We start from the raw sequence: 25,439 nt of genomic DNA, 5'->3' as shown, positions 1-25,439 counted from the left end.
CTCCCCGACCAAATATCGAAAAATAATGTAGCGGATTTTTGTTTAGATGCCAACCCCAACATTCAATGAAAATTTCATGCAAATCGCATAATTTTGTTCCAAGTTTCAAAAAGTAAGGCAAGGGGGAGGTCCCCCTCCCCGTCCGCATATGAAATCATCAGGTACCCCATATTAATTCCATAACCTCACCGCATGTTCTCTTTAAATCTCAGATAATTTAGAGAATTTTAGTTTTTTCACTGTACTTTAAAAAAAGTCGAACAAAGGGGAGGTCACCCTCCGCCACCAAATATCGAAATATAAAGTAGCGGATATTTGTCTAGTTGCCAACCCCAACCTTCAATGAAAATTTCAAGCAAATCGGTCAACTTTGGTCCAATTTTCAAAAAGTCCGACAAAGGGGAGGTCCCCCTCCGCGACCAGGTGTCAAAAAATGAGGTACCCTATTTTCACCACATGAACGTCCCCTATGATCTCTGAAAGTTTCAAGTAAATCGGTTCAGCCGTTTCGGAGCCAACTCGGTTCATACAAACAAACAAACAAACAAATAAACAAACATAGATTGAATTTTATATATATATAGATCTCATACAACAAACACGTTTAAGAAACTACCAAATTGAAAAATATAAATTTTTCACAGACATTTATAAGTGCTTTTCTGTATTCTCTGATGAGTGAGCTCTTTGCTTGCTATCATACACGTGCATGTGATCATCCTCATTTTGTTCTAACGGAGTTCTTCGCATACTTCTTTGAGCATTCGTATATATTCTCAGCGATGTGCGCGTAACCAGTCTTGTATTTTTGTTTTTGTTTTCATATCGATAGCAGTCAACTAATTTCCCAACAAAACAATTTGTTGAAAATTCAGAATATTCCTATTATTTCCTCTGTCAAGCATCTACAAACACATTTCAACAAAAAATGTCTCATATTCAATAGACAAATTTGTTGAGCATCAGCAGATTTTACATACAAATAAAGTTGTTAATATTTATTTGCAGTTATTTTTTTTGTGTGTACTCAAAGCTGGCTAAACCTAATCTTCTATAGTACAGAAGTATTGATGTTAGAACCCATAAAATATATATCGATTGAGTCAGAATCACTTTCTGAGCATAGTTGCTGCAGTTGGTGGAATTCTACCAAAAATGGTGGATTTTTAATGTTTGGTAGATTGGAAGAATTCTTGATGTTTTTGTAGATTTTGCAACATATTTCTTTCCAACTACGAGGTACTTCACAAATTTTCTATAGAGTTAAAATTTTGACAAATTTACTATAGATATAAAATTTTGACAATATTTTCTTTAGAAATAAAATTTGGAGAAAATTTTCTATAGAAATAAAATTGTGAGAACATTTTCTATAGAAATAAAATTCTGGCAAAAATTTCTATAGAAATAAAATGTGATTTTTATCTCATAATCTCGGCTGTAGGTCTATAAATTAAACTCGAAATTGTTGGTTTCTAGTTTTTTATTTTCCGATATTTCGGTTGACTTCGTCAGACCGTTTTCAAGGCTACAATTTACAGAATTAAACAAAAGTTAATTACAAAATTCACAAATTAAAGTTAAACTATTGTCATTTACATTTTATCCGATGTCTTGTTACTTCGCTGTCTGGTTTTCTACTGGTGATCACTTTCTCCTGTGTTTCTGTATCGTATGTCGATATATTCTCGCGCAGTTCTCAATATCTTTTTTATAGTTTATTCTCTCGTTAGTGGGAGTGTTAATTATGTGTAACATTTCCAGAGTAAATCTTCGTCTGTAGTTGTTTTCCTTGCATAGGATTTCAACGTTATTAAAGTTAGGTTTGTGACCAGTCAATGTACAGTGGGCCGCAAGTGCTGTTTTTTGTTCCATTGGTTTGTCTGTTGTTTTTATATCCGATTTATGTGAAGACAATCTTGTTTTTAATTTTGTCATTGTCGTACCAATATATGTCTTTTGGCATAAGTTGGATTTGTCACCGTTGCATTTTATCTTATATACTACGTTGTGTTGGTCTTCATTCTTAATTTTTGTTTTTGTTTTACTAAATAATCCGTTGACAGTGTTTGTAGTTTTTAACGCGAGTTGATATTTTTCTTTATTGTATATGTCAGACTTGGACAGTCTCTCGGAGAAGTTTGGTATATATGTCACTGGTTTGTATATTTTTGAATCCTTTTTCTTGGTCAATTCTCGGTTGTTGTGTAGGTTGGATTTTACTTTCGATAAGAGTTGATATATCGTTCGTTGTGGGAAATTGTTGTCTTGGAGAATTCGTTTAATTTTATTTTCATTTTCAGAATGAAATTCTGGATCACTAATATTAAATATCCTTCGTATGAAATTTGTCGCTGTATTGATTATTATACGTTTACTGTGCTTAGAGTAAAAATTGAGCAGTCTCCCAGAAGCCGTTGGTTTTTGGTACCAATTTAGTCTCAGTTGGTTTCCTTGTCTATGTATTATTACGTCAAGATATGGTAGTTTATTGTCCTGTTCTAATTCCTTTGTAAATTGAATTTGTCTATTAAATGAGTTTAAGGCCTTTAGTGTTTCGTCGACTTCTGATGCCTTTATGATTGCGAAGATGTCATCTACGTATTTTGTTAATATCGGTGGTTTAGTAATATTTTTAAATACTTCGTCTAAAAATGTTGACAAAATTTTCTAAAGAAATAAAAGCAAAGCAAATTTGTTCCCAGGATTAAGTAGGTAAAACTCAAATTTAAAAACGAATTATGACTTAAAAGTGTCCTTATTTAAATTCTTTGTTTCTTGGGCTCGGGCATGATTTTTTTTCAGTGTATAACGATGTATGCCATTGGTATTACATAATATTTAAGTAAGTCCTTATTTGCCCATAATCTTATATTATCCACGAATAAAAAAAATATTTTAAATTGCGACGAAAAATCTCTTGCTAATAACGAACATAAATTATGAATACATTTTTGAGTAGTTTCACCCCATAATGAAACCATATCAACCATATCAACAGAGGGCAATGCTGGATATTCATTACGTGGTATGGCCACTACCATTCACCGCCACCATCATCATCATCATGACCATATAGAGGAGACTTTATATGACCAAGCTGGTAGCAAACAAAAAAACAAAGTTCAAATATGACAAATGGAATCTTTTTAGAAATGCATGGCTTTCCTCCAAATTCATTTAAACTTTTTTTCTGTGCTCTGTTACTGTTACTGCTACAGTTGTATGATTCAAACACACACACACACACACACTCTCTCTCTACAAATACACCCACCCAAACACACAGCACATCGATACAATCTACTTCAATAGAAAAAGTATTTTCCCATTTCCCTAAGGATAAATGCAACATTCGCCACAAATGCACCAAAGGATGGGAGAATATTTTTGTGGATACATAGAGCAAAAGAAAGAGAGATTATAGCTATAGCAAAGAAGAATTTAATACTCTTACTATAAAATTGAATTGAAAAATTTCGGCTAAGATGGGCTTTTATTAAATCCAATTTTTTATTCTTATAAAATGATTTTATTAAAGAGAAGAACTCGAAATGCTAAAGTGTGTAAAGTGCAACTTGTTATTTATGTACTGTATTTATTAAGTATGTAGACTAAGTAGGCTAAGAATTTGAATTGATTTGAATGAATAAAAAAAAGATGAAATTTGTTGCTCTTAGAGGATCCGCAAACCACATCTGGGCATCGGTTAATATGGGGGCTATATATAATTATGGACCGATATGGACCAATTTTTGCATGGTTGTTACAGACCATATACTAACACCACGTACCAAATTTCAACCGGATCGGATGAATTTTGCTCCTCTAAGAGGCTCCGGAGGTCAAATTTGGGGTGGGTTTATATGGTTTAATTATGTACCGATATGATATATTTTTGCATGGTTGTTAAAGACCATATACTTACACCATGTACCAAATTTCATCCAGATAGGATGAAATATGCTACACTTATAGGCTCCGCAAGCCAAATCTGGGGGTCCGTTTATATGGGGGCTATACGTAAAAGTGGATCGATATGGCCCATTTGCAATACCACCCGACCTACATCAATAACAACTACTTGTGCCAAGTTTGAAGTTCATAGCTTGTTTCGTTCGGAAGTTAGCGTGATTTCAACAAACGGACGGACGGACATGCTTAGATCGACTCAGAATTTCACCACGACCCAGAATATATATACTTTATTGGGTTTTAAAGCAATATTTCGATGTGTTGCAAACGGAATGACAAAGTTAATATACTCCATATCCTATGGTGGAGGGAATAAAAAGTCAGTTCATCGACAGCTATATTAAAATTCAGGTGGGGGTTGAAAAAAAAAAAATAATAATAATAATGATAATATTATACAAGTATATACGGCCGTAAGTTCAGCCAGGCCGAAGCTTATGTACCCTCCACCATGGATTGCGTAGAAACTTCTACTGAAGACTGTCATCCACAATCGAATTACTTGGGTTGCGGTAACACTTGCCGATGGCAAGGTATCTTAAAACTTCCTAATACCGTAATATATACCACATAGTCCATACGTGGTATATATTAAACTAAAAAAGGCCGATTAAATACGTATATAATTAAGTTTAAAGTTTCTATAGAAATAAAATTTTGGCAAAATAAAATTTTGACAACATTTTCTATAGAAATAAAATTTGGAAAAAATGTTCTATAGAAATAAAATTTTGACAAAATTTTCTATAGAAATAAAATTTAGACAAAATTTTCTATAGAAATAAAATTTTGACAAATTTTTTTTTAGAAATAAAATTTTGGCAACATTTTCTATAGAAATAAAATTTTGACAAAATTATCTATAGAAATAACATTTTGACAATGTTTTCTATAAAAATAAAATTTTGGTAGATTATTTTTGGCTCGAGTGGTAACCATGATTATGAACCGATATGGACCAATTTTTGTGTGATTGGGGATCGGCTGTATAAACTATAGACCGATATGTACCAATTTTGGCATGGTTATTAGCAGTCTTATACTATAATTTCAACCGGATCGGATGAATTTTGCTCCTCCAAGAGGCTCCGGAGATCAAATCTGGGGAACGGTTTATATGGGGGCTATATATAATTATGGACCGATATATAGCAATTTTTGCATGGTTGTTAGAGACCACATTCTAACACCATGTTCCAAATTTCAACCGAATCGGATGAATTTTGCTCCTCCAAGAGGCTCCGGAGGTTAAATCTGGTGATCGGTTTATATGGGGGCTATATATAATTATGGACCGATGTGGACCAATTCTTGCATGATTGTTAGAGACCATATACTAATAGCACGTACCAAATTTCAACCGGATCGGATGAATTTTGCTCCTCTAAGAGGCTCCGGAGGTCAAATCTGGGGATCGGCTTATATGGGGGCTATATATAATTATGGAGCGATGTGGACCAATTTTTGCATGGTTGTTAGAGACCATGTACTAACACCATGTACCAAATTTCAGCCAGATCGGATGATATTTGGTTCTCTTAGAGGCTCCGTAAGCCAAATCGGGGGATCGGTTTATGTGGGGGCAATCGCAAACCAAATTTGGGGGTCAGTTTATATGGGGGTTATACGTAAAAGTGGACCGATATGGACCAATTTTTGCATGGTTGGTAGAGATCATATACTAACACCATGTACCAAATTTCAGCCGGATCGGATGAAATTTGCTTCTCTTAGAGCAATCGCAAGCAAAATTTGGGGGTCCGTTTATATGGGGGCTATACGTAAAAGTGGACCGATATGGCCCATTTGCAATACCATCTGACCTACATCAATAACAACTACTTGTGCCAAGTTTCAAGTCGATAGCTTGTTTCGTTCGAAAGTTAGCGTGATTTCAACAGACGGACGGACATGCTCAGATCGACTCAGAATTTCACCACGACTATGAATATATATACTTTATGAGGTCTTAGAGCAATATTTCGATGTGTTACAAACGGAATGACAAAGGTAATATACCCCCATCCTATGGTGGAGGGTATAATAATGGAATTGCACCAATCTCGATAGAATATTATAGAAGCTTTGAAGGTAGCGAATGTCCCATACCCGGACACTGCATCAGTGGCTTAGCTAAGAGTTCTCTACTATTCATTACGTGTCAATCCTGAAAATGAAAGTTCAAATCGTCAACCATCATCTGGTGAGGATACCATGGATACAACTCAAATCCAATTGTTATCTTGTATAGCTGTTGGGGCTTCCGCAATTTCTGAGGTTCCGACCATACATGCTGACGGAACACAAAACTCGACAATATGTGATGCTACGGCAGATCTTTTAAACTGTGAGCATCTTTCGCAACCAAACATTTCCGTCGCATCTTCCGTAGCCGCTACTTCCGTTCTCGTAAGCTTGGGTTCACAAGAATATCCTGAAACTTCCGTAACTATGCCAAATACAAAAGTGGAAGCTGTTTTCGTCAATCCTAATGTGTTTTCGAGAGAAGCTTCGGAGCTCGAAAATGAGATAAGAATTTTAAGAATGAAGCAAGAAATTTTGACGCAAACGGATTTCGGCCAAATTTGGTCTGAATCAATGCCAAAATCCTTAAAGGAAGGTCAATATCTTTGGATCCAAGTAAACGCTGTTTTTCCTTGTTATCAAGATGCAAAAAGACAACAAATTTAAAGACAATTTCATTAATTTTTGAAGATTTTTTCACAAAGGCACCATGTGTCTATCTCGTCTCCTTCTGGGTCCCACAGTGTGGTGCAGGGTATAAAAATAGTACGATCACCGTGAGTTAAGGGACCATTTCTAGAGTAGTGGTTTCAGAAACGGTTCTATGTGCACTGACAAACAGAATGCCAGTGTCCAAAGATTTTGCCTTTACGTTAAGGATTTTGGTATTGATGCCGAGTTAAAGGAGCGAAGAATTGGAGTAAGGATACTTTTAAGACACATTTTTTTGGAATTTAAGTTTTGCGTACTTAAGTCTTGAAAATAAATTTTAATTTATGCGATTTTTTAGCTGTTTTCTTCATGAGCTATCAAAATTCCTTAAAAATGTGATAAAGAAGCTTTGAAGCACTGAGAAATGTCACCAGCATTACTGAGGTGGGATAATCCACCGCTGAAAAACTTTTTAGTGTTAGATCGACCACGACCTTGTGTATGCATGGCGGGCTTGCTAACCATTGCACCACGATGGCTCCCATTTTCAGAATAAAGTATTGAACAAGTATATACGGCCGTAAGTTCGGCCAGGCCGAAGCTTATGTACCCTTCATCATGGATTGCGTAGAAACTTCTTCTAAACACTGCCACCCACAATCGAATTACTTAAGTTGCGGTAATGCTTGCCGATGGCAAGGTATCTTAAAACCTCCTAACACCATCTTCTAAATTGTATGTAAGTCCATACGTGGTATATATTAAATCAAAAAAGATCGATCCAATACGTATATAATTCAGTTTGACAAAGTAGACATAAAATTTTGACAAAATTTTCAACAGAAATAAAATTTTAACAAAATTTTCTATAGAAATAAAATTTTCACAAAATTTTCTATAGAAATAAACATTTTCACAAAATTTTCTATAGAAAGAAAATTTTGACAAAAATATCTACAGAAATAAATTTTTAACAAAATTTTCTATAGAAATAAACTTTTGACAAAATTTTCTCTAGAAATAAAATTTTGACAAAATTTCGAGTGGCAAACATGATTATGAACCGAATAAAATTTGAACAAAATTTTCTATAGAAATAAAATTTTGAAATGATGAAAATTTTATTATGAACCGAATAAAATTTTAACAAAATTTTCTCTAGAAATAAAATTTTGACAAAATTTACTATAGAAATAAAATTTTGGTAGATTATTTTTGGCTCTAGTGGCAACCATGATTATGAACCGATATGGACCAATTTTTGTGTGATTGGACCAATTTTTGTATGGTTGTTAGCGACCATATACTAACACCACGTTCCTAATTTGAACCGGATCGGATGAATTTTGCTTGTCCAAGAGGCTCCGGAGGTTAAATCTGGAGAACGTTTTATATGGGGGCTATATATAATTATGGACCGATATGGACCAATTTTTGCACGGTTGCTAGAGACCATAAAGGGTGATACGGTCAAAATTTGGTCAATATAAACTTGACGTATTTCTTTCAATTTTGCATTTAAAAAAACCTGAACACCCCTCATTTTGAAGGTGTGTGTGTGTAGAATGTTGCTCCTATTTTGATTTTGGAATTCACTCTTCAGTTGTCAAAATGCCGTCCAAGCAAGAAGAGCAGCGTATCAAAATTTTGCTCGCGCATCGCGAAAATCCGAGCTACTCGCACGCAAAGCTGGCAAAATCGCTAAAAGGGGAACGTTTGTCGACAGCCAGGAAGTCTGGATGGGGGGGAAATCGAAAACCGGAAGCCGCTGAGACGACAAAGAGAGTTGCCGGTAGTTCCAAGCGAAACCCTAACCTCTCTCTCCGAGATGCCGCAAATAAGCTGGGTGTATCGTCTACAACCGTGCATCGAACCAAAAAACGAGCCGGACTATCGACTTACAAGAAGGGAGTGACTTCAAATCGCGATGATAAACAAAATACGACGACCAAAGCGCGATCCCGGAGGCTGTACACGACGATGCTGACGAAGTTTGACTGCGTGGTATTGGACGACGAAACCTACGTCAAAGCCGACTACAAACAGCTTCCGGGACAGGAGTTTTATACGGCAAAAGGAAGGGGAAAGGTAGCAGATATTTTCAAGCACATAAAACTGTCAGAGTTCGCAAAGAAATATCTGGTTTGGCAAGCCATCTGTACCTGTGGCTTGAAAAGCAGCATTTTCATAGCTTCCGGGACTGTCAACCAAGAAATTTAATTGAAAGAGTGTTTGAATAAACGTCTGCTGCCTTTCCTGAAGAAACACGGTTGTTCCGTACTGTTTTGGCCGGATTTGGCATCTTGCCATTACGGTAAAAAGGCCATGGAGTGGTACGCCGCCAATAACGTGCAGGTGGTTCCCAAGGACAAGAACCCTCCCAAAACGCCAGAGCCCCGCCCAATTGATAAATACTGGGCTGTTGTCAAGCGGAACCTAAAGAAGACCAAAAAACTGCTAAGGACGAGCAGCAGTTCAAGGCAAACTGGCTTTCTGCGGCGAAGAAGGTGGACAAGGTGGCTGTACAAAATCTGATGGCAGGTGTTAAGCGTGAGGCCCGGCAATTCGGATTTATAAAAGCGAAAGCCTAACTGAATATTTTTCCTGATTTTATACTAATTGAACTTGAAAAAGAAATTTAATTTGATTTTTTAAATAAACGATTTCACCGATTTACACGCGTTTTCCCTTGACCAAATTTTGACCGTATCACCCTTTATACCAATACCATGTACCAAATGTCAGCCGGATCGGAAGCAATTTGCTTCTCTTTGAGGCTTCGCAAGCCAAATCTGGAGATCGGTTTATATGGGGGCTATATATAATTATAGACCGATGTGGACCAATTTTTGCATGATTGTTAGAGACCATATACCAACACCATGTACCAAATTTCAGCCGGATCGGATGAAATATGCTTCTCTTAGAGGCTCCACAAGCCAAATCTGGGGATCGGTTTATATGGGGGCTATATATAATTATGGACCGATATGGACCAATTTTTGCATGGTTGTTAGAGACCATATACCAACACCATGTACCAAATTTCAGCCGGATCGGATGAAATATGCTTCTCTTAGAGGCTCCACAAGCCAAATCTGAGGGTCCCTTTATATGGGGGCTATACGTAAAAGTGGACCGATATGGCCCATTTTCAATACCATCCGACCTACATCAATAACAACTACTTGTGCCAAGTTTCAAGTCGATAGCTTGTTTCGTTCGGAAGTTAGCGTGATTTCAACAGACGGACGGACGGACGGTCGGACGGACGGACGGACATGCTTAGATCGACTCTGAATTTTACCACGACCCAGAATATATATATTTTATGGGGTCTTAGAGCAATATTTCGATGTGTTACCAACGGAATGACAAAGTTAATATACCCCCATCCTATGATGGAGGGTATAAAAACATCTGAACGTTTTTTTTGTACCCTCCACCATATGTGGTGGTATATTAACTTTTGCATTCCATTTGTAACACATTGAAATATTGTTCTAAGACCACGACCTGGGTCGTGGCGAAATTCTGAGTCGCTCTAAGCATGTCCGTCCTTCCGTCCATCCGTCTGTTGAAATCACGCTAACTTTCGAATGAAACTAGCTATCGACTTGAAACTTGACATAAGTACACAGAAAAAAATTTCACGAAAATTTTTCCAATTAAAATTTTAATTGAGTTTTAAAAAATATTCAATTAAAAATTTAATTGCTTCAACAAATATTTTATTTTGACCTATGATTCATGTTACATAATCTTCAATATTAAGGGAATATTCCGTTTTAGTGTAGAAGACAGATTTGCATATGAATAAAAGTCAATCGAGACCACTTCATTACATGCAGGTCATTAGGTTCATATTTAAGTTCGACCAAGATACTAAGCCGCTTGCATAATAAAATCTATGCCAGACATTGAACCTGTTGAAAAAGCGGACACAGGACACTAACAGCGATAAAAAAAGCTATCCAAAATTATAAGTGCTGCCTAGGCCAACTATACTGGCAAGTTCATTATTAAATGGACATTGCCATCACCACACAATGTAGGTCAGCTAACCAACAAGGATTTTAACACTATAAACCTTGAAATGTGAGAAGAGCTCTTCAAGTTCTCAAACACCTACCTACACTGAAAAAAATATTGTCGTGAGGTCAAAGATTTCATGTCTTTAAAATACGAATGCAAATTTTGCTTAGCATAGAAGACGCATTTCTCTAATATAAAGTTTTTTTGTTCCAAAAGTCGATAAACTTTTCAATGAAGTTGTATTGTTCTTATAATTAAGTGATTTGACTTAAAAATGGGTATCATAACATGAAAGAAAAATTTTTTGGGGTAAGGTCAACTTGACTTTAATAATTCAGAAAAATTCTTTAAAATTAATGAAATTGTCTTTAAATTTGTTGCCTTTTGAATCTTGACTACGAAGTAAAAAATCGTTCAAATAAAGGACAAACTTTGTTTTAAAGACGTTTTTTACATGAAACATAGTATAAATTCTACTGGAAGTCGAGTCTGAATTTGGATAATAAAATTGTCGTTAGCTCGTTTATAAAGAACTTTGATAGCATATGAAAAACCACTTTGTAGATCTAAATTTGCGATACCATACACATCCGTCAAATGTATTGGGGGCTATATATAAAGGTTTGTCCCAAATACATATATTTAAATATCACTCGATCTGGGCAGAATTTGATAGACTTCTACAAAATCTATAGGCTCAAAATTTAAGTCGGCCAATGCACTAGAGTGGAACACAATGTTAGTAAAAAACAAGTAAGGAAAGTCTAAAGTCGGGCGGGGCCGACTATATTATACCCTGCACCACTTTGTAGATCTAAATTTTCGATACCATATCACATCCGTCAAATGTGTTGGGGGCTATATATAAAGGTTTGTCCCAAATACATACATTTAAATATCACTCGATCTGGAAGAATTTGATAGACTTCTACAAAATCTATAGACTCAAAATTTAAGTCGGCTAATGCACTAGGGTGGAACACAATGTTAGTAAAAAACAAGTAAGGAAAGTCAAAAGTCGGGCGGGGCCGACTATATTATACCCTGCACCACTTTGTAGATCTAAATTTTCGATACCATATCACATCCGTCAAATGTGTTGGGGGCTATATATAAAGGTTTGTCCCAAATACATACATTTAAATATCACTCGATCTGGACCGAATTAGATAGACTTCTACAAAATCTATAGACTCAAAATTTAAGTCGGCTAATGCACTAGGGTGGAACACAATGTTAGTAAAAAAATATGGGAAACATTTAAATCTGAAGCAATTTTAAGGAAACTTTCCAAAAGTTTATTTATGATTTATCGTTCGATATATATGTATTAGAAGTTTAGGAAAATTAGAGTCATTGGTACAACTTTTCGACTAAGCAGTGGCGATTTTACAAGGAAAATGTTGGTATTTTGACCATTTTTGTCGAAATCAGAAAAACATATATATGGGAGCTATATCTAAATCTGAACCGATTTCAACCAAATTTGGCACGCACAGCAACAATGCTAATTCTACTCCCTGTGCAAAATTTCAACTAAATCGGAGCAAAAAATTGGCCTCTGTGGTCATATGAGTGTAAATCGGGCGAAAGCTATATATTGGAGCTATATCTAAATCTGAACCGATTTCAACCAAATTTGGCACGCATAGCTACAATGCTAATTCTACTCCCTGTGCAAAATTTCAACTAAATCGGAGTTAAAAATTGGCCTCTGTGGTCATATGAGTGTAAATCGGGCGAAAGCTATATATGGGCGCTATATCTAAATCTGAACCGATTTCAACCAAATTTGGCACGCATAGCTACAATGCTAATTCTACTCCCAGTGCAAAATTTCAACTAAATTGGAGTTAAAAATTGGCCTCTGTGGTCATATGCGTGTAAATCGGGCGAAAGCTATATATGGGCGCTATATCTAAATCTGAACCGATTTCAACCAAATTTGGCACGCATAGCTACAATGCTAATTATACTCCCTGTGCAAAATTTCAACTAAATCGGAGCAAAAAATTGACCTCTGTGGTCATTAGAGTGTAAATCGGGCGAAAGCTATATATGGGAGCTATATCTAAATCTGAACCGATTTCAACCAAATTTGACACGCATAGCTACAATGCTAATTCTACTCCCTGTGCAAAATTTCATCTAAATCGGAGCAAAAAATTGGCCTCTGTGGGCAAATGAGTGTAAATCGGGCGAAAGCTATATATGGGAGCTATATCTAAATCTGAACCGATTTGGCTGATATTTTGCAAGTTTTTCGAGACTCATAAAATATTCGGATGTACGGAATTTGAGGAAGATCGGTTGATATACACGCCAATTATGACCAGATCGGTGAAAAATATATATGGCAGCTATATCTAAATCTGAACCGATTTTTTCCAAAATCAATAGGGATCGTCTTTGAGCCGAAACAGAACCCTATACCAATTTTTAGGACAATCGGACTAAAACTGCGAGCTGTACTTTGCACACAAAAATACATCAACAGACAGACAGACGGACAGACAGACAGACGGACATTGCTAAATCGACTCAGAATTTAATTCTAAGACGATCGGTATACTAAACGATGGGTCTCAGACTTTTCCTTCTTGGCGTTACATACAAATGCACAAACTTATTATACCCTGTACCACAGTAGTGGTGAAGGGTATAAATATGAGAAACATTTAAATTTGAAGCAATTTTAAGGAAACTTCGCAAAAGTTTATTTATGATTTATCGCTCGATATATATGTATTAGAAGTTTAGGAAAATTATAGTAATTTTTCCAACTTTTCGACTAAGCAGTGGCGATTTAACAAGGAAAATGTTGGTATTTTGACCATTTTTGTCGAAATCAGAAAAACATATATATGGGAGCTATATCTAAATCTGAACAGATTTCAACCAAATTTGGCACGCGTAGCTACAATGCTAATTCTACTCCCTGTGCAAAATTTCAACTAAATAGGAGTAAAAGATTGGCCACTGTGGTCATATGAGTGTAAATCGGGCGAACGATATATATGGGAGATATATCTAAATCTGAACCGATTTCAGAAAAATTTGGCACACTTGACTACACTACTACTTGTGCTCCTAGTAAAAAATTTCAAACAAATTGGGGTAAAATTCTGGCTTCTGGGACCGTATTAGTCCATATCGGGCGAAAGATATATATGGGAGCTATATCTTAAGCTGAACCGATTTCTTCCAAAATCAATAGGGTTGTAACATATTCTGAGCCAAAACACATACTTGTGCCAAATTTGAAGTCGATTGGACTAAAACAGCCTAGACCTAGACTTTGATTACAAAAATGTGTTCACGGACAGACAAACATGGCTATATCGACTCAGGAGCCCACCCTGAGCATTTTTGCCAAAGACACCATGTGTCTATCTCGTCTCCTTCTGGGTGTTGCAAACATATGCACTAACTTACAATACCCTGTTCCACAGTGTGGCGCAGGGTATAAAAATCTGAAAAAGCGAAAAATTACAATTTGCTTCCTAGAAACAAGTACACAAAACCCAAATTTAAAAGAGACTTGTGCTTAAAAGTATCCTTACTTGTATTCTCCGCTTCTTTGGCTCGGAATTAATACCAAAAGTTTTGAAATAAACATAAAATCTTTCGAACCGGGCATAATTTTTTTTTAGTGTATGGAAGAACCCATTGAAATCTTAAAGTTTCATTAGGGTATACAGATTACGGAGACATATGAATGATGCGTCTTCATGTTCTTATTTGGAGTAATAGCAACATGTCAGGTTACATTAAGTGCAACATCTTTTAATTTATTAATTTTTTCATTTTGTTTTTGTTTTTTTTTTTTAGTTTTTGCTACTTAAAAGCTGTGTAAATTCCAACAATTACACGACTGGGAACCAGAAACCACAAGTATACATAAATCTTGGCTGGAGCTAGTAAAGGCACTTGTACATTTTCCCACAATCCATGGACATGCATTTACGCTTTGCCTTTTATTCCATTTCTAATGCGTCTCAAACATATCCACTTGCCGATGCAAGGACATAAAGACATCGTGAATGAGAGAATCATGTAAATGGTGAAAGGGCAAAGGAGGTGGTGGTAAACGTAGTTGGCATTACTTTGAAGTATGCACTTAAAGGAACATTTTAAAGAAAACTTCAAAGATCCATGAAATTCTTAAGATATGTGGGGCAAGGTATAAGAACTTGCAATGTATACGAATGCAAAAGATATTCCGAGAGAGGCACAGTGGAATAGAGTTAATTAAATATTTAATGAAATTTGATACAAAAACGATTCTCAAACTGCGAAGAAAACGGGATTGTAATTTTGGGACATCGCTCAGATTCAACCACTGCACTGACAAAAATTATTCTTCTAATATGAAAAATTATGATTTTAGGTCATGCAATTTAAACAATATAATCTAACTTTCAACCAATTTCAACTGAATTCTGTGCATTTGACGACACTATTGTGCGTAATCCTTTTACCAAAAATGGAGGAAAATTGCTATGAAACTGTAATCTCTGCGGCCATATAAGTACAAAATAAATGTCAATCAATTTGTCTGATAGTTTGCAGGTTGTACGAGACTCAAAACACATGTTTAAAAAAAAAAAAAAACAAGTGTATATAACAGTAAGCTCGGTCGGGCCGAATCTTAAATACCCACCACCATGAATCAAATATTAGGGTTTCCTTTGAAATTTCAGGGGGGTTTGATAACAGCTCAAGGAGAGCAGTTCAACCAGTACACTTCCAGAAGGTAAATTTAAAGATTTTACCTATGAAGACTATATCAGATTCTGGATTTATAAGAACCATTTTTGTTTGAGTTTTAGAGGAATCATTATGTTACTTTAATATACAAAGGCCCTAACTCATGAAAAACGAAGTTTACAGGAGGAGGAAAAAACTTAATAAAATAAGAAACACACCAGATAAATACAAAATATTTAAAATGCAGTTTTTATTATTAACATCAGACAAATTCAAAATTATAATAATTTTTTTAATATTTACATTTTTATTAATTTGTATGACTTAGGGCTTTTTGGGTTTTAATTTTTGAAAAAATGAGTTGGGGCTTTTTCTTGCACAACTTAAAAGAAAACAAAATAACATATCAATTCATATTTAAGTAAAGCAAATGTTGCAATTGATAAAACAGTTTATATTTTAAGAGAATATAAACTTAGGTTTTATAAGGTAATTGCTCATAAAAGTGAATCGTACAGACCGATATCCCTTCTCTCGCCAATAGCCAAGACACTTGAGGCACTACTCCTCTCCAGCCTTGTGGAGAATTTTCTAGCTGCCCACCATCAACATGGATTCCGTAAGGTACACAGTACGACGACAGCCTTACATGCACTGTTAGAAAAATATGTTTTTCATATGTTCCGATATAAACAAAATGTGTTTCGGGCACAATTTTTAAACACAATATATTTAAGTGCAAACATGTAATGTTCCTAAACTAATACTAAATGTTTGGGACACATATGTTAATATGTTAGAATATATTATGTTTGGGGGAATGAATGTTTCATAAAGATAATATGTGTGGATGTAAACATATATAAATTTTCAAATTTCGAGTAAACATATATATATATGTTGTGGTATTTTATTCAGAGAGCGACAGAGAGAGAGAGAGTATAGAGAAAGAAATAGAGATGGAAACCGGGAGGGTTGACGAATGATATCAATATAACACAGCGAGAGAATCAAAATAGAGCAATTTCTGTGAAACCGCTTGTATGTTGTTTCGGAAAACTGTTTTATTATAAAAATAAAAAAATAATATTTTATCCAAAAGCTCAGTCCATTTCGTTTATATCAAGCACTGTTCTTTTCTGACTGTAAATCTTCAATATGAGTATTTTGGCCATTTTTGCCCAAATCGGAAAAACATATATATAAAAGCTATATCGAAATCTGAACCGATTTCAACCAAATTTGGCATGCATACTTAGTATGTTAATTCTACTCTCTGTACAAAATTTCTCGTAAATCGGACTACAACTTTGAACTCTGTGGTCATATGACGGAAAATCGGGCGAAATATATATATGGGAGCTATATCTAAATCTGAACCGATTTCAATAAAATTTAGCACACTTGACTACACTACTAATTGTACTCCTAGTGCAAAATTTCAACCAAATTGGGCTAAAACTCTGGCTTCTGGGGCCATATAAGTCAATATCGGGCGAAAGATATATATGGAAGCTATATCTAAATCTGAACCGATTTCTTCCAAAATCAATAGGGTTCTATTCTGACATACTTGTGCCAAATTTGAAGTCGATTGGACTTAAATTGCGACCTAGACTTTGATTACAAAAATGTGTTCACGGACAGACTCAGGGAACCATCCTGAGCATTATTGCCAAAGACACCATGTGACTATCTCCTTCTGGGTGTTGAAAACATATGCACTAACTTATAATACCCTGTTCCTGTGAAAATTATGTGAGGGAATGAGCACAATCTTCTTTGGGGAAAATTCTTCCAAGCATATAATAATTTTGGGCTCAAAATGCTTCCACACCCAGAAAAAAGTGACCTCTTCTTTAAGTTAAAATGAACTTATTGTGAAGAAAATTGAACTTCGTATAGCGCCAAAGACATTTTTATTTGTTTGAACGATATGATTTTCGTAGAAATTAGGTAGAATGCATTACATACATTAGTTAACATCTTCCTATATTTATGTACCAATATACTACAGAATGAAAAAATTTAACTGAATTGAATTCATATATGGAATGATTTTATTGAACATTTTTCATTCATTTGGATAAATCTTACATATTTGTGGTAAACCTTTTACTTCAAAATTAGAACTGCTCATCTTCGTTTTTAAATAGAATTTTATTTATTTATATAGGCAATTTTTTCTTCAATAAAAGACATGTTTTATTAATATATTAAATATATTTATTTAGAATCAACAGCGTCGACTGGCCTTGAAATATTAAAACACATTTTTTTCTTCTTCTAGTACCTTTCACTTTGAATAAGTTGCTGATAGCAATTTTGTCCACCTTTTACAATACCTACAAATATAAACAAAAAATCTTAAACCAATTTTTTTCACAAAAGGTTAGCGTCACTGAATATTACCTGATAATCGAAGATTCCAAAATGAAGTCGAATGAAGGGGTTGTTATTCTGCTGGTGTTTTCCTTTTTTATAAACCAATTTTCAAAAAACGAAAATTTTTCTCACTAATTTAAAACAACAAATATTTTATATATTTTATTTGTTTTTTATTATATTTATTTTTTTAACAATCTCTCCGTATACCATAACAACGCGATTCCAACTAAAAAATAACCCACGCACAAAAATATCGATGACAGGTATCGATTACAGGTAGATAAAAGAAATGTAGGAAATTTTCCTATATTCTAATAAGTGTGTTTCCTTAAGTTTTGAAAGGATTGAATACTTCATAGTAGGAATATAAATAAATAAAATAAATAAATAGATTTATCATTTTATAAGAAATTACTAAATTTGAAGAAACTTGGTTTTAGTTCGCTTTTTGTTTATTTTTACGAGTGCTTTGTTATCAGTGAATAAAATTTTCTTGTTTAGTAGTAAATTCTTATACCCAGCGAAGAAAACAGTATTAGTAAAATTACATGCCTTATTCTAATTAATGAACTATTCCTAACTGCTTTCAGTTTAGGATTTTTTTACTGAAACAAGTAAATTTTATTATTTGACACAAAAATTTAACTGAATGGAAACAAAATGGCTAAACTAAATTGATGAACATTTTTTCCTTTAATTTCGAAGACACTTTTTTCTGGGTGCAAACATTTAATATGTTCACATAAAACAAACACATTAATGTTTCAGCAGTATCCAATAATATATGTGCTTCCTGCAAAATATGTTGGGAACATATGTTAGAGAAGCGATTTTTTTTGAGGGTGTGCCATTTCGACACATATCAATAGGGGACTTAATCAGCCCAAGCCGTATCATAGGACGGTCCTGGTGGCGCTTGACCTATCGAAAGCATTCGATACGGTCAACCATGCCACACTATTTGAGGACATCGGGAATACGTCCCTACACAGCAAAAAAAGTGTCTTGTAAATTTAAGGACCATTTTAACTTCCACATAGTTCAACAAATTTAATCTAATATAGTTCATTTTTCGTAACCACAACGAAAATTAACTTAGCTAAAGGAAAACTTATAAAAATTCAGTAAATGTTTTTTAGTTCACTAACTACGAAATGGGAAGGATTTTTCCTTAAATAAATTTCCAACACAGTAGTTAATGCATCGTTGATTCTATTATAAATATACATGGGCAATATAAAAATCTTACTACGAAATGTGGACAATTTACTAAGAAGAAATTTTGTATGGAAAAAAATTTTTGTAGTAAAAATTAACTTAACGACATTACCGATTCGTACGATGGCTACCTACAGATTATTTCCCTTTTTACTATATGTTGGAGTGTTTTTACTCACATTGAAAATTTTAGATAAAGTAGAATAAAAAGTAGTTAATATAATCCTTGACGGGTGTATATAATTTTATATAGATTCCTCATAGATTTGGTGTATATTTAACCTTAACTTATAGATAGAATTCCAACTAATCAATAAATGTGCTACTGGAAAATGTGAGTGCATCATGTGAGGGAGTTTTTAGAGACATTTTGTGTATATCCCGTATGATTGTTTGTGTTTGTTATTGCGTCATTTATGCTGTTGTTGGTTGTTTTGATTCTAGAGACAATGGAATGTTCCTTGTGTGTTGTTGGTATCTTTTGTGGTGAGAGTTGTTTTCTTGCAATAGCGAGATCAGAAAGGGATCGTGTGTGTGTGGAGCTATTTTTCTTTACGGCAGCTATGTATCATTTATGACTATTTGTGTCTTTGAGTTTTATTGTTGCATTCAGTTATGTTGATGCATTTATGAAGTGCACACGTGGATTTAATTTTGCAAAATTGTATGTACGGTATTGGTGTTTATTAATGAAAATACATTTATTCGAAACATTTTAGAAACTGAGAAGTGAATGTGATGTTACAGAAATCAAAAAGCTTTTTATTGATTAAAAAAAAAAACAAATAATAGATTAAGGAACTGTATATTTCTGTTAATAGTTTAAAATTAGTGCGGATTTTTAATTGATTTACATAAAAAATATACAACATGAGTGGTAATAGCATGATCTATATTTATTCCACATCTGTATCACAGGTTGGAGTCTATTTTTTGGAATCTATTTTTTTTATGTTACAGCAATTCCTACAGGTGAGTACTAAGTTCGAGTTTAGCCGCTACAATTAAAAATAAATCACTAAGAAAATTATAAAATTGTACGTCTTCGATACAAATTTAAATATAACTTGATGGAGAATAGCCCAAACCAAGTTTTTTATAAAGATTATTTTTTTAATGGATTATTAAAGAAAAATTGTCATGAAAATTGCGATTTTAGCCTCTAAACTCGAACTTAATGTCCAACTTAAATACTAAATGCTATACTGACAAGTGGAAATTATGTCTAATTTTATAATATTCTGAGAATAATTTCAAAAACGTCCCATTAGTCCATGGATATGATTCCAATACCTACAGGATGGATTTTTCAATGTGGTAAGTTTTTCTATAAACGGTATCTTGTCCGTTTTTAATAAAACCAAAATTTCAATTTATTAAAAATATTTTTTTTCACTTGCAGTTAGACAGGTCTTGTAATGGTAATTTTTTGAATATTCTTACTGTTTAATGCCAATTAAGCTGATATCCTTATTGGCTCTAAGAAATACTCTTGAAAACCGTAAGTTAAAAATCAATATGAACGATAGAATTAATTAATTAATAATATTTTTCTTATATTTTGTATAGCTTTGCAATTTCAGATGTTTAAAAGTTAGCCAAAATCGATTAAATTGGACAATTCAATTGAATATAGCAACTTATGCCACATATATCTTTCATATGGATAGAAAACATGGAAATTTAAATTAATTACTTTAGTCCTATTAACATAGAATATTACTCTTTTGAAGAAGCAATTACTAACTACCGACAAGTAACTGCATCCAACGTACGAATAAAAATATTTCCTTTGTTGTATATCATAAGCCATAGTTTTGTGTAATATTATAAATTTTTTTTGAAATAAAATACTTGTGGTTATAGAAAATTGACTTGCTTTGTACGAAAAATTTCTTAGTTGTATAGAGGCTTGTTGTACCTTTGATTCCTCAATTTCTCTACTTTTTTGAAAATTATACTGACAAACAGTTTATTTCCAACCAATTTCTTAATATAGGTTTCCCAAAAAATTTTTAATTTTTCTGGATAGCAGGAATATTTTGAATGAGTTTAAGTATATTCTTCCCACAGCATAGTAATAATGAACTAAAACACGATGCAATACATGAACTAATTTATAAGAAAATCATGAACTTATCTAGATGAAAAAAATCTTTGGCGCCAAATCATGGTCATTCTTACTATGGGTTAGTTCATTTTTCATAAAAAATAGTAAACTTTTTTTTCGGTGTACCTTTATGCGGAGACCAAGATCATCCCAGTGCGTCGACACAATTAACATAGGTACATGTTGTCAAAGCAGTACCTCTTGGGTTGCCATCGAAGTTGTCATCCGAATCACTATCTTGTGGATAGACAACCTCCACCCAGGAATGTAAGGGTTGATCTTCACCTTCTAGAGCCCGAGATCCAGCGTTACAAAAGAGAACCTCTAGATCAGGCAGCATACCAGACAGGTCTCAACAGGATTCATGAGGAGACTGTAGCTGAAGCGGTGAGAAGCTACAAGGTTAATCCAGTTCTCGGAGTCCGACCGCCGCCCATAGCACCGGAGGAGAGAGACCTCCCACGGCATACCATGGTAGTTTTGGCCGAACTAAGATCAGGCAAGTGCAGCCGCCTCAATTCATACTTATCAGTGACTGATAGCAGCACAGCTGACGTGTATCCCATCTGCAATCAAGGGCCACATGACACTCGTCACCTTTTTGCTTGCCCAGCTAAGCCTACCCGTCTCACCACCAGATCACTCTGGGCATCCTTGTCGCAGAGTTCCTTGATCTGGCTACAAGTTGAACTACACAAGCATAGAACAAAATGGATGAGACCACATTAAAAACTATTACAACAACAGCAATACCCGCTCACAGACATACATAATACAAAAGCAATATAAACAAAATCAGAAAACCTACGCCTACTATGTGTTTTTGCAGTAATAATTGAGTTAGGCTTTTTTATACATATCGTGTGGGTATGAGTTAGGGCTTTACATTATTAACTTATAACTTAGCTATTTTTCAACGCATCTCCGTACATTTTTTATGGAAGATGTATCTGATGGTGCTCTGTTCAAAAAATTATGAGTTGGGGCCTTTCTATATTAAGGTAACGATTAACATCTCTTGTGAGTGTGCAAGAAACTGATAACATAACGTCTTGATTTGAAATCTTAAATCTGTAGATTTTCACCCGAGACGTAAAATCTGGAAATTTTACATTGAGTTTCAAGCAATTTTCATGAGAAGTGCGCCTTCTATACCTCCAAGAAGTGAAATCGGTCTATATGGAGGCCTTACCAAATGGACCGATAAAAACTAAATCCGATACCCGTTTTTGTGAGCCCAAAATACTAGAATATTTACAATTTCAGGCAAATCGGATAAACACTACGGTTTCTAAAAACCCAAGGAGTTAAATCGGGAGATCCTTCTTATGGGGGCTATACTAAAACATAGAACGATACTCACCGTTTTCGGCATACTTCTTCATGGTCCGAAAAAGCTCTCGATTTCCAATTTTTTTTTTTTTTTTTTTTTTATTTATTAAGTCTATAGATACAAAATCCTTACAGACTAATATGTACAAACAAAGATAAAGATAACTACTGGTTTAAGTGTAAAATAATATTTCTCTTCAGAACAACTCGTTGCTCAGACAGATTTATAATGGCATAATATTTATTGAACTGAAGGCATAACCTTCGTAACGGATCGTTGTTTGCATAATCTGATCTATAATACGGAATTTTTAGCGGTTCAAAATTTCTGCTACATCTAACAGGTATGTTAAATGACAGTTTGTTGAGAAGAAACTCAGAATCAATTTCACCTTGAATTATATTCATTATGAAAGAAATATTTAACATAGTTCTACGACTTTGCAGTGAGGGTAATTTTATAAGATTTAGGCGAAATTGATACGATGGTAAAGACTGGCGATCCCAACCTCTGTGTCGAAGGCAGAATAGAAGAAATTGCTTCTGGACGGATTCAATCTTATTTGAGTGGATTGTATAATATGGATCCCAAATTATAGAACCGTACTCAAGGTTGCTTCGTACTAATGAAGTGTAAAGTATCTTGGTAATTGAGTAACCTCTAAATTCTTTACTCCAACGTTTCATGAATCCGAGAGTAACAAATGCCTTACTGATGACCATAGACACATGTTGGCGAAAGTTCAGTCGCTGGTCCATTAGCAATCCAAGATCCTTGAAAGAATCTACTGCTTCCAGCTCGTTACTCCCAATAGAATAACTCGACTTGAATACAGTTCTTCTCGAAAAGCGCATCAATTTACATTTCGAGATATTTAATTCCATTAAATTTGTCTCACACCAATCGTAAAAGTTATCAAGGTCGAACTGAAGATACCTTCGTTCGTCGGGATTATTATAGGAACGAAATATCTTTACGTCATCCGCAAACATAAGAATATTAGAAAATTTTACAACTGATGGGAGGTCATTGATGAATAGACAAAATAAAACAGGTCCGAGGTGGCTGCCCTGAGGAACACCCGAGGTAACAGTGATAGGTCTAGATGTTGCACTACCGAACTTAACATATTGTGTCCGACCAATTAAATACGAATGAAACCATTTCAATAAAGGTTCGCTGAAGCCAATCATATCCAACTTATGTAAAAGGAGAGCATGATTGACTTTGTCGAAAGCTTTACTGAAATCAGTGTATATTGTATCTGTCTGAAAGCGATCCCTAAAAGCATCATTAACCAAACAGGTAAATTCCAAAAGGTTGGTTATGGTCGATCGTTTTTTCCTAAAACCATGTTGATTCGCAGATAATAATGAAGAAATCTGATGGGAAATAGAACTTGTTAAGATCTTTTCCATCAACTTCGGAATGGCACAAAGATTCGAAATACCTCGATAGTTGCATGCGTCGTTTCGATTACCCGATTTGAATAAAGGCATTACATATGATTGTTTCCATATATTAGGAAGATTTCCTGACTTTAGTGACTTATTAAACAGTAAAGATAGAGGATATGAAAGTATATCGGCACATTGTTTCAGAATACAGGACGGAATACCATCAGGGCCAGCATTAAATGTAGATTTCAGAGATCTAAGATTACTTAAAATGGTGCTCTCATCTATGTAAGAGATATCAATTCTGTTACAGTTCCTAGTCATGTATGGATAGATGTTGTTACCATCATAACACTTATCCGAATATGTCGTAGCAAAGAAATCTGCAAATATATTAGAAATGTCTACATCATTGTCGGCAGTTGAGGACTTATATTTAAGATATGTTGGTAGGCCACTAGATTGGCGTTTTGAATTTACAAATTTGTAGAAAGACTTAGGATCAACTCTCAGTTGATCTTTCATTCTATTTAAATAGTCTTGATGAGCCAATTTATTCGCAATGTTGTATTTCGATCGGGCTATCGAATAGGTCGAAAAATCAAGAGCTGAACCTGATTTTTTGAATCTTTTGCACATCTTGTTCTTTTGATTCTTCAGCTTCGATAGAACTCTGGTATTCCATGGCGGTCCAGAATTGTCGTTTATAATAATTCGAGGCACTGATTTGGATATGCAATTCTGTAGGATTGAGTAAAAACGGGATGCTAGTTCGGTAATATCATTAGAATCAAGAATATCGTCCCAATTTACGGCGGAAAGCAATGAATTTAGTATAGTATAATTCGTCTTAGCAAAGCAATACTCTCGGTTCGAATTGGTGTACCTAGATCGTGGAAGATTTGGGGCTGCAAGATGCAATATTATAGTAGGGTGATAACGATCTTCAGGTTGCGTTAAAGCATGACAGGATTCCAAACTTATATTAAATGTTCTATTAACAAACACCAGATCAAGTAATCTGCCGTGTGAATTGAAAATATCATTTATTTGAAAAAGGCCAAGATTAAGTAATAAATGAAGAAAATTATTAGAAATACTATTTGAGATTACAGGAATTAAACTCTCAGATTCAGAAGTGTGTAGCCAGGAGACATAAGGGAGATTGAAATCGCCTAAAACTATTAATGTATCAGATGACGATAATAAAGATTGAGATGCAGATGAAATAGCCGAAACGTGTTGAGAATAAATTTCGTCGTTCGATGAAGGTGGAATATAAGAACAAGAAATCAATAATGACATATTTTTCAAGAGAACTTTGACAATAACTATCTCAATACCAGTTATATCATGAATTTGAATCTTTTCAGAAGGAATTTCAGCGGACACTGCTACCAGTACTCCCCCACCTGATTTCTTCTCATTAATTTCGCGATCGCGTCTATATATTCTGTATTTCGAACATAAGATTTCCATATCATAAACATTTGGTTGAAGCCATGTTTCAGTAAATGCAATTATATGAAAATCGAAACCAAAACTGTCTGAATAAAGAGTTGACATTTTAGTGTTTAAACCTCTAACATTTTGATAT

The 25,439-nt window shown here is 34.5% G+C and overlaps 1 protein-coding gene across 1 annotated transcript in view; it reads right to left on the bottom strand.

Moving 5' to 3' along the window:
- Positions 1-25,408, bottom strand: part of LOC142225117 (uncharacterized) — a 128,104-nt gene extending 102,696 nt beyond the window's left edge. The window contains exon 1 of the mRNA XM_075294890.1: positions 23,069-25,408. Coding sequence (XP_075151005.1) covers positions 23,069-25,408 — 2,340 coding nt within the window. The remainder of the gene's footprint in view (positions 1-23,068) is intronic.
- Positions 25,409-25,439: the final 31 nt, after the last annotated feature.

This window comes from Haematobia irritans, chromosome 2 (genome assembly GCF_050003625.1).
Source record: "Haematobia irritans isolate KBUSLIRL chromosome 2, ASM5000362v1, whole genome shotgun sequence".
In the NCBI taxonomy this organism is placed as follows: Eukaryota; Metazoa; Arthropoda; class Insecta; order Diptera; family Muscidae; genus Haematobia; species Haematobia irritans.
Note: the sequence above shows the minus strand (reverse complement) of the source record. Positions and strands in the feature narration are given on the sequence as shown.